The sequence below is a fragment of the Malurus melanocephalus genome, unplaced genomic scaffold (genome assembly GCF_030028575.1).
Source record: "Malurus melanocephalus ecotype Western Australia unplaced genomic scaffold, MMel_1.1 scaffold_47, whole genome shotgun sequence".
NCBI lineage: Eukaryota > Metazoa > Chordata > Aves > Passeriformes > Maluridae > Malurus > Malurus melanocephalus.
The window spans coordinates 1,339,893-1,351,057 of NW_026623279.1; the positions used below are offsets into that span (position 1 = coordinate 1,339,893).

The window sequence follows — 11,165 nt, forward strand, 5'->3', positions numbered from 1 at the left end:
CGGGGGGCGGTGGCGACAAGGAGAGGGGCGGGCCTCGGCGGCGGCAAGGAGAGGGGCGGGGGGCGGTGGCGACAAGGAGAGGGGCGGGCCTCGGCGGTGGCAAGGGGCGGGCCTCGGCGGCGGCGGCGGGCTCGAGCGGGCGCGGGGAGGCGGGTCAGGCTCTTCCGTTCCGYCCACTTAAGCATACTAAATACAGTACTTTTTTTAATAGCCCCTTTTCCATTTGCAGAGAAATTTTTTAAAAATCACAAGGTATCCTGTAAGAAGACTGTAACTGACAGAGCTTAGAATCCTAGAACTTGTCTCTTCCCCCTCTACCTACCCTCACTTCCTCCCTTGCCGCASGTCCCCCAATACCAATGTAGCATACTAAGGGAGCATCCCTCAGTCATTACCTCACCACTCAGCAGTATTCCCCTTAACGTCCAATACCCACCAAATTAGACAAATAGCTAATCCGAAATACAAAATTATCACAGTATACAAATAGATGCTAAGAGCTGTGGTGGTTCACTTAGTTGTTTTGGGTGGGKTTTTTTTTTTGGTACCAGTAATGATGTAAAATAAAAGAACTGTCACTTCTAATTCAATCAGATTTTATTTTGGATGTTAACATTTACACTTTTAGAAAATGGAATGAAAGGCTGGCAATAAAAAAAAATTAATTAGCAACTATGTAACAGCAAGATAAGTCATGTCTTCTTTTTCTTATTTTTTACTTTCCTCTTGGAGAATACAGCACGTTTCATAGCTAATCTTTTACGGATCCCCATCATTACTCTCTTTTGAATTTTCTGCCCTTTCTTTTTGCCAGGTCTGTGAAGCAAAAAAAGGAACATAAAGATTAGAATAAAATGGAGAACAGCTTATACTGGACAAGTACATTTGCTTGTATTTTAAATAAATATATGAATTTTGTAACAATATGTGAAGAATACTTCACAAGGTGAAGTATTTCAGCTTCCTAAAACTGTCCACTTTATTGCCTTTAATCTTTCATTTTATGTACTTATTCAGCATTTAAATTTAAACAGATATTGAAACCAAGAAACTCACCAAGTACAAAAAAAGCACACACAGAGTTTCATGCTGAATATATAATGCATGAATATATTACAGAAAGACTAAGAAGAAAGTACATAAAGTTTAACACCATTAGGAAGCATCCTGCGATTAGTACAGGACCTACATACAACTAGCATGTGGATTGGTTTTTGTCTCTGAWGAAAGATGTATGTCATAGTGCAAAATGTTATATAATTAAAACATACAAAATTTGTATTAGTAAAAGAAATCTATCTTCTGCAATAAATCAGCAAGAACTAACTGACGACCTAAAAGTACAAAACCATTCTGGTACAACTGACGGAGTAGTCTCTTATTTGACAGAAGGAACAGATGAGGTTTCATTAATTTCTTTTAGCATCCTTTTAATTTTTTTTAGCAAAGAAGAAAGAAACATTGAGAGATGGAATTTTATGAGAGATATAGAAGATGAAATATTGGTACCTTTTGAGTCTAATAGTCCCTAAGCAAAACCCCGTTTAGTATCAGTAGGACATGAAACAAKACACCTGGCACTCCTCTACCATTCAGCAGGCACCTGGTGAGTCTCTTGATACTGATCCAAGAGGGTAATTATCTGAATCTCACTGTGTGACACAGGTACAGCTTTTGGGAGAGAAGAATTGCACTTCCACTGCTACAGCCATTCAAGCCCAGAATCACAGACCAAACCCATTTCTCTGGAGAGGAATTTACAAAAGTGGAGTCAATTATCCTGAAATGGAAAGACTGAGCCATCTGCTGGATCATGTCTTAACAAATCCCCTTTCTTCTTTTCAGCTAGTTCCATTTGAAGATAACCACACACCATTTACTTGGCTCTCTAATACATACACATATGTGTACGGTGTTCTGTATGTTACAGAAGGACAATCATGGAAGAATAAAAGTATTCAACGTGACATTAATGGTGGAGATTTAGATCATACTACAAAAAGCATCTGAAATACCAGGAAAAGCAAAAATATGCTACAACAAACAAATGAGACAGGAAGTAATAAAAGCATTAAGGTGACTCTTTTCCAGGACCTTTCATGTGGAATTCAAAGGGGATAAAAGTTCCATTACTTCAATTTTCAATCTTGACAGAGCTCCATGCGCCAGTCACCAAATTTGTGATCCATATAAATCAGTTTTGAAAGAAAAACCATAAGGAACTGGGAGCCCCGGTAAGTGACCTGCCTTTTATCATACCCTCCCTTCAGTATATACTCCCTAGCAATGCAGGGAGTGGGCAACAGTGAAAGCTGACATCAGCACCTAAAGCCAAAAATCATCTCTGTCTGAACTGATTCCATGACATAAGTTCTCATCTCATCCCAATGCTGTATTTAACTATATTAATGCAGTATCTCACTTACTGACAAGCTGTTCTGGTGCGGGAGAGACGAGGACAGGCACTGCGCTTGTGACCTGCCTTGCCACAAACAAAACAGCCAACATCAMTCTTCTCACAGCTGTGCTTCTGAAGAGTGCAGCAGTTGCAATYGTTACAGTGAAACCAAGCTGCAAAATAAGTAACATGATTTATGGTCTTCGARAAGTTTAGAATGAACACTCTGAAACGAAGCTTTAAATATAGGCCACAATGCCAGGTGTTTAATTCTGGATTAGCTTTAAAGAGATGGATGTAGTCATTTCTGGTACCTTACCACATTTCAAAAGGCAGCCAGGTACTTCATCAGACATAACGTGCAATTATGTGTGAATTATTTTGTCATTAGAACTATTATCCTGTGTGTGATCTTAACAAGAGAAGTACTCCAGATGTTRCAATGTCTTTACAAATTGTGATTTTTGTAACAGTAACAAAAATGACTGTTTCAGCTACTTMTACAGAGCTATAAATACAACTAAATTTGTTCATGAAACATAATTTTATCACGACTTAAACATTTTAGTAATTGTCTATTTGTTTATGAAATTCTAACTAAAAAGTTTACAAAATCAGGAAACACTTATATGACAAATAGAAGTATTTCAGTTTTCCCAAAATAAACAAAAATGGGATGTAGTGTGCCTTGACAGAAATTTATTACATTTCCACACAGTGCAAGTACATCTAAATTAATGAATAGCAACTTGTGTGAAATTGAGATGTTTCCTTTAATTTATGTCTTCTGAATTAATACATTTTACTTCTTTTGCAGAATATTTTCTCCTTGGTTTGCAATCTCATTTTGTTGGGACTAAGTGCACTTATATTTAGCAAATATTTTTCTGTACTTACAGGGTTTTACACATTTTTTGCAAAGAACACAATGTTTCCATCGTCTGCCGTCCTACAAAAGGCAAATAAGTGGTTTTAYTTATTACACCCTCCCACCGATTCTATCTTAAAACAGAACTACTTGTATATGGYCCCCACTTTACAGGAACAAGTCCTCTGTAAGGACTGTAAATCAGAAAGAACCATCCTGGAATCTGTGAAAACCACAGATGAAATTTTGGAATTAGCAAGTTCTACAATTTCAAAGCATAAGAAAAAATACATGTGTCAACAGATCATTGGTGAATAAGTTCCGGTCTAGGTGGCAAGTAGTGAACTTGCCCTGTCCTCTTTCCAAAGAAAAGAGAAAAAGAAATTAATTCCCAGCAGGTTATGAAAGGTGTACTGTGAATGTAATAAGTCTATGAAACCAAATTGTTTGGAGTTTCCCTGAAACTCAGTATCAGAATAGGTTTTTACCAAAGGCAGTATTACAGAGGTTGTTATCCAACTACTGCTGAAACTGCCATTGAGAAAGAAATGAAAATACTTACTTTTGATGTACATGAATTGCATATCTCACAGTGCTGGTTACCAGAACTAACATAACGCTGACATACACTGCAAAACCTGGGGAAAGAGATGTATGGGTCCACTATTTGCACACAAAATCATTAATTTTATAAAAGCTTAAGAACAAATATAGTCACTTTGTTGAAATAAAGATGATGTCTTTGATGCATGAATGACCATTTAAGTCATTTACATACAGTACATCCACACAGTAAAATCAAGATGCTTAAAGTCAAATTATGAATACTATCAAATGAAATTGATAGTATTGAAATTAGCAAATGAAACTAAATTCCTTGTCCTCAATGCTTCTCTTAGTGTTCATTTTTTTAACTACTGTCTCAACAGCTGATGGTCAGACACAGCTGCAAATCACTCATGTAAATGTTCACAATATGCCCTACAGACAAAATGAGAAATCTCATAATTTCACACTGGAAAATAGAAATGTCTTTCTAGATATTTCAGTTATCCWATATATTGTTTATATTACATGCAACCTTCGAATGAGACAGAAAAATATGCTCTTAAGTCTGGCATCCAAGTTAGGCAAGACAAAACTGAACCGCACCATCCCAAACTCCTTTGGAGACTTTATACCTTTATTAAGAACAAGGACACAGTTTTAAAAATCACCTGAGCATTAATATATCTTACCTATATCCCTCTTCTTCAGGAAGCACAATCATACTCGGGGCAAGGTTCGTGAAAATACGGACAGGAGACTGTCTACGACCTGTCTTGCCATGTTTATACAGTGCATGATTATCATAGTCTACCTAGAAAAATAAAACCATAAAAGAGAGTCTTAAACTGAATGCTAAGCACAGGCAGAGTTATTTACATGTTTATATGTGCCTTACGAAATGTTAATTTTTATATAAAAGACACTCATCCCAAATCAGATTACAAATTCCACAACATGTTTTTTGTCTTTTACTTGTAAATTCGGGCAARCATATTTTCAGGCTAGACTTGCAATACCTGAATAATCATATTTTACTTATTTCTTTCTGCTCATTTGGATGGGATACCTAAGATAACATTGTAGCTATTTACAAAACAACATGTTAAAAAAAGTATCTAAACTGTTTGGTTTGTGTGTACAAGACGTGACATCAACCCATCTCATAATAATTACAAAGTTGCAAATGCAATTAGTAGTGCTTTTTCCAGCACTGCCTTCAGAGACTTGTCACAAAAATTCACAGGTCTGAACACTGGCAGGAATGCTGAGTCTAGTCYAGCATTTGTTTTTAATTTTCTTCAACAAATTTCCATTCTACAAGACACAAACACATTGCTTAGAACATCAATGTCAAAATTCATTGATGAATTAAATGAATGAAAAAATAAATCTTCAGCATCATCAATACCCATGACTGAGCTCTCAAAACATACTGAAGCGTGTGTGCTCAAACTATGTACAGAATGGATACAATATTCAGGAAGCTGGTGCCAGATTATTGCTTTATCACTGACAAGTTCACTAAGTAATTCCAGACATTTCCATCACTGTAATTGTACTCTGGTCCCAGCAGTTTTGGAGATGAAAGACCTTAATTTTTGTAATTTTTTTTCAACCAGGGCTGGGGACTACCCACTGACATTTTTACACCTATGAAAAATTAAATACTCTTCATCCAGTTACCTCTCACCTCTGCAACATGCACCTGTCAAAATGAGTGCAGATCTTGTTACACTGAAAGCCTGGAAGAATAAATTAGTCCATGGATAAATAATAGATGAGTTAAAGATATATAACAGGACCATGATAAAGTTATCACAGATCTGACTGATAAAAATACAGGATCCAGGCTTCACAAGAGGAAGGCCCATCTACAGAGAAAAACTACMATTGTACCTGCTTTCACTCATACTCCTGTTCACATTGCACACAACTGGTATTTAGCAGATACAGTGTATTTAGCCATACCTGGTAATCCATCATACTGAAGCTTGGGAAAAAGTCAAGGATACGAGACTCAAAGAAGTATGGAAATATCCAGAACATGGSCATCTCTTTGTTGACATGACCTAGTAATGAAAAGACTCTGGTGCACATAGGAAAAAAACATAGTACATGATGCATGAGAAATTTACAGTGCACATTCCAAGTACGTAAACGTGGCTATGTGCATCATCTTGGGCAGAATAACTARTTTCCTCAAGCAACAGAAAGTTTAGGCATATTTTGTATATGTGGAGCTGTTAAGTGCCATGTAACTACACTCTTGATACTCACTTAGGTTGACACAAAACTGTACTGGTTTGATAGCTTATTTTTCCCTACCTTAAAAGTCCACTTTAATTGCAAGGTAGATTTGTAAAAACAATGGTGAAAGTTTTTAAAAGAGACTTTAAGAATTGGGCATTATTGAACTAAAAATATCAGGAGAATAAATTAGATACATGGCAGTTCATCTTTAGAAATTATAACATGAGCATGCTCACATTCACCTGAGAAACAAGAATCACTGACTTACAAATAGGTTCCTTTTCCTTACAATGCTGTTACAGCTCAGTCCACCTATCTGGGTGTAATACATACCTTCTTTTTCTGTCTCCTTCCACATTGACATCAGTTTTTTAAAACTAGAAGCCAGTGCTTCCACCAAACCTCCAAATGGGGGATCAGTTACCATAATGACTCTTTCATCATTCTCTTCATGCAAGAATTTCCTACAAGTTTCACGTGCAGCCTATAAGAATTTCCAGAATTAAAGATTCAAGAACTGTAAACATATTGTATTTGGCAATAAAATGATCTTTGTAGAAGTTTCAACTTTGCAAATAGAACTTTCTTCCTCTTGTGGAGATTAATTTCCTTGAGTAGCATTAAAAAAAAAAAAAAACCAAAAAAACATAAACCCCACTAGATTTCAAGGACTGAAAACAAGTGCCCGCTTCAGTAGGGCACATCAGCCCTCTGACAGGATTGAAAACAAGTGCTGTCTTCAGTTAACATATCAAAACAGTACTGAAAATCAAAGAATGAGAGTGCCTTCTCTTCAGTAGCTCTCTCCCACTCAATTCAAAGATGCCTATTAAATTCATTGCTAACTAATGCTGCTTACACACCTTAACTGCTGCTTTAATTAAAATGTTGTTAATTCATTTTTTTTGTGTTGTCTACTAGACTAATCATGACTTGCTTACAAAATTCTGCATCAACAACATGCATGCTTTTTTACCAAAGCACTGAATCAATACTTGGTCTTACCTCTCCTCCAAAAAAATGATGATTGAACATGTTGTAGTGGCAGAATTCATCCTCTGTGTAAAATTGGGAATACCTGTAAAATTAAGTTTAGATAAACAACTTTCCTTCTATCCTAAGGGGATAGTTAAAAACAATTACAACAGGCCTCTAGAAAAACATCATTGTTAGGTTCTGATTACTGACATACCAATACTGGGAAAATAAATATACTTACTTTTCTCATAAACTGGATGTCATTTGTGCATGCATACAGGAACAGAGATGCAGAGACAAGAAAGGGAAAACAACCACCAATTTATCTCTTAAAAMAATAAGAACACACATCTTTGTACATAGTGTTCTCATGGATAAACACGTGTTAAAACCTACCTGAAATCGATATCTAGCAGAAGGCTTCTAACACTCAAATCTTCTTCTTGTGATGCTTTTGACTGGATCATTTCATGAAGCCTGAAGTATAATTGGAATAAAGAAATTTAACACATAATCACTGGCTTCAGAAACGATCTTGAAAGACAAGAATGTGTGGTACTTTACTAAACCTAAAACCAAACAGATAGAGAAAATGGAGTAGGCTAAATTTGGGGGATTCCATCTGGCTGATACCCAAAGCTAGAATAACAGGTTAGTCTTAAAAGATGAGAAGTCCTTGGAGCCTACTGGATCTGCCTGTACAAAAAGCTAAGAGACTCACTGTCACTTCCATAAGGAACAAAGAGATCTATAGTGCCTGTGTGTTTTATTTGCAGTGCTGCTCATCTTCTCTGGTATCTCAAGAGTTCAAAGCTAGAYCCCACTAGATGCTGGGATAATCCCAACCAATTAAAGCATAGTGAATTTCTAATTATGGGAGAATCATTGATTATGTAATCATTAGTAAGCTGTGCCATTTTGAGAGAGAAATAGTATTTGAAAATGCAACAATTCTCATTGATGTACCTGGGTGTTCCAACAGAGAGTACTCGTCTGAATCCTAAATCTATAAGGAGATTCAGTAGGAACTGGCAACTTCTGTCTGCAAATAAATACTGTGCATTTGTCTTTTTATTCTCCAGYGGATATAGTAGTTGACTGGGACTTTTCAGCTGGGCAGTGGAGATATCACACAGGAACTGGTGATCTGAGTGTTTTTCCCATTCTGCTGGCAACAGTAATTGCTGGCATTCCTGGCAAAATCTCCTCTTTGATAACGGCAACAGAACAAAATTCTTGTACCTTTAAATACAGAATACAGTAGTGAACAAAGTTTCAAGAAAGTCTTTATCAGAGATAGGAAGGGGAGCTATAAAGGGAGTTTCATAAGAGTTCAGACATTTAAACAGACAATGCACTTTGCATTGCTCTTGCAAAACTCCAGGTAAATGAAGTAGTATTTATGAAAAAAAATATTCAAAGGACACTTTGCAATGCATAAAATACAGTGACAAAATATATAGGGAATCTCCATAAAATAAACAGATTAGAGCGTGACAACTCCATCACCTGTCAGCAAAGGCCGGTACATTTAAACACAAAATTCAGATGTTATTTGTTACTATACTACCCTTCCTTTTCACAACGGCAAGCCTGTTAGTTTTGCTCACTAAAGTCAGGAATAATTCTTTTAACAGAAATGACACATTATGTRTACTAACATAAGAATGACTATGTACACCAAAAAAAACCAAACGCAACCCCCTGAAGTCCTRTCTTGAAAACTCCATGCTCTCATTAAATGTTTCAGGCTATTTTCCGTTCCATTGCCATACAACAGTTCTTAATTGCCTAAATCCCTCTTTTCATATTTTAATGAGTCCTGAAACATTCTCTCTACAGAGTACCTAAACCTGCGTTACTTTATTTTTATTGAAAAAAATGCACATTAACAATACCTGTCCACATTCTGTTTGTGTGTAAAAGAAGGCTGATGATTTCTATTATATTCTTCACGTGCTGCAAGCCTAGTTTCTGACACCTGTAAAATTTGCATATATGAGAAGTTACAAAACGAACATTACTGCAGGGTGTTGTACATCAAATCTCAACATTAAAAAAGGGGTGCCAAGGTCTTCAAAGGTCTCATGCATTAGCTACCTTTGCAAGGAAAAATGATCACAGTTTTTGTTGCTCAGAAATACACGTCTGCAGCACAGGGGCATGCTGCAAAACAACACAAGCCTCTCATTGTGAATTTAAACAGTACATTTCTTCTGTCACTCAGGGTAAAACTCTAAACGTGATTATGATAAAGACAGAAAGAGCCATCCTTTCTATTAATATGTACCAGCAGTTCTTCTCTCTGAAGAACTATGATCTGATCCTGAAAAACCGATGACAGTAGAAATGTTGCCTAAGTCTTTCGTGTGTAATGATTTTTAAAGTGTGACAGCTCTTTGTTATAATCTGCACCTGAGTCCTTAGCATTTCAGTCTCTCACACTCTTCTCTGGTTTCACAACAGTTTCAAGACATTTGGTCAGAACTTATGGAACTGTTTTGCTTAGAGACTGTAAAAATCAATACAGTAAAAACCATCATCATACAAGTGATAGTCAAAATGAATGACAGAGAAATCGCTGCAGATATTCTTAGACTACTGAGCATCATGCTGAGCCCCACCATCTCACCATTTTGTATACTCCATTGTTTGTACCCAACAGATTTTCTCTRCCTTAAATCATGGGAAATGAGGGCATCTTGAGATCAGAAGTATCCAATTTTGTTCAACATTGCATAGCACTGGCAAACCTCCTGTATGTTTTGGCAATACAATAACAAATGCCAGTTTTGTGCAAAACATACACAGCCTTCCTTGAAAGCTATACTTGAAACATTTCTCCTGACAGAACAAGTGCTCAGCTAAAAACCAGCCGTTAGACAAAGTTTAGAAAACAGCAGTTGCTACAGACTTCCATAACAAAATAAACTTTTAAAATTGCTAAATAGAGAAAAAAACTTCCCAATATTTCATAGAACCATAGAATTATTTGGGTTGRAAGGGACTTTAAAGATCACCTAGTTCCAACCCTCCTGCCATGGGTAGAGGCAGCTTTCACTAGACCAGCTTGGTCAGAGCTGCATCCCGCTTGGCCTTGACTTCCAGGGACTGGGGCATCCACAGCTTCTCTGGGCAACTTTTTCAGGGTCTCACCAACCTCAAAGCAAAGAATTTCTTCTTAATATCTAATCTATCCTCTTTATGCTTAAAGACATCACCCCTTGTCCTATCATGATACGCCTTTGCAAAAAGTCCCACTCCAGATTTACTGGAGGCCCCCTTCAGGTATTGGGAGGCTGCTGTAAGGTCTCCCTGGAGCCTCCATGCTGAATAACCCAAACTCTCTTAGCATTTCCTCATAGAAGTGTTCCAGACCGCTGATCACCTTCGTACCCCTGAGTCTTTAGCACAGCCTTTGGTAGTGCTCTCTTACCTTCTCATCTTCCCACTGAAAAAAGTTACAATCTTTTCTATCCCTGCAAGCCGAACAAGCATAGAATCTTCTTCCTTCTTCTTTTCCTTGGCTGGTCTTCACAAACAGAAGCGCAGGACCTAGGGACAAACGCGATGATACGATAACACAAGGAACGTTTAMAGATCTGTTTCACTGCACCGCTGTAAGAGCCGAGCTTCCAGAAAAAGGCCTTCCCAAAGACTGCTGCGAAACACCCCACGCCGGGAGCCGGAAGCGCAGCGGAAAACGAACACACGGACGCTCGGCAAGTGCCTCCCCCGGCCCGGCTCACCGTGAGGGCAGCAGGGCGCGCCGGGCGCCGGCCCGGGCAGGGCGAGCACGCCAGACCCCGAGCGCTCCCGGCCCGCCGCCGCCATGGCACCGCCTCCTTCCCGCCGGGCACCGCGCGGACAGCGCCCCCCAGCGGAGCGGCGGCCCCGCCGGAGATGGCGCCAGGCCCGGCCGTTGCCACCGTGACAGGGCCCGGCAGCAGCACGCCCACCCCCTCATAAACACCAGCGCTCGTTTCTTAAAAAACTGTTCGGACAGAAACAACCATGGCAAGTTTATAAAGGCGGGCATTTCCATCTCCATTTAAACTGCATTGTACCTTGTGTTTTACATTTAAGACTTAAACGTTGCACGTTGTTGAATTTTTTGACGCA

The 11,165-nt window shown here is 38.3% G+C and overlaps 1 protein-coding gene across 1 annotated transcript; it reads right to left on the reverse strand.

The window, feature by feature from the left end:
- Positions 1-136: 136 nt before the first annotated feature.
- Positions 137-11,117, reverse strand: ZCCHC4 (zinc finger CCHC-type containing 4). The gene is made up of 13 exons (XM_057365062.1): positions 10,793-11,117; positions 10,480-10,598; positions 8,942-9,024; positions 8,010-8,285; positions 7,440-7,520; positions 7,071-7,143; positions 6,399-6,549; positions 5,784-5,884; positions 4,505-4,626; positions 3,829-3,904; positions 3,296-3,347; positions 2,427-2,571; positions 137-816 (listed from the first exon to the last, which is right to left on the reverse strand). Exons 1-13 carry the CDS (start codon positions 10,875-10,877, stop codon positions 693-695), a joined length of 1,488 nt encoding a protein of 495 aa, XP_057221045.1. The 5' UTR covers positions 10,878-11,117; the 3' UTR covers positions 137-692.
- Between the last annotated feature and the right edge of the window lie 48 nt (positions 11,118-11,165).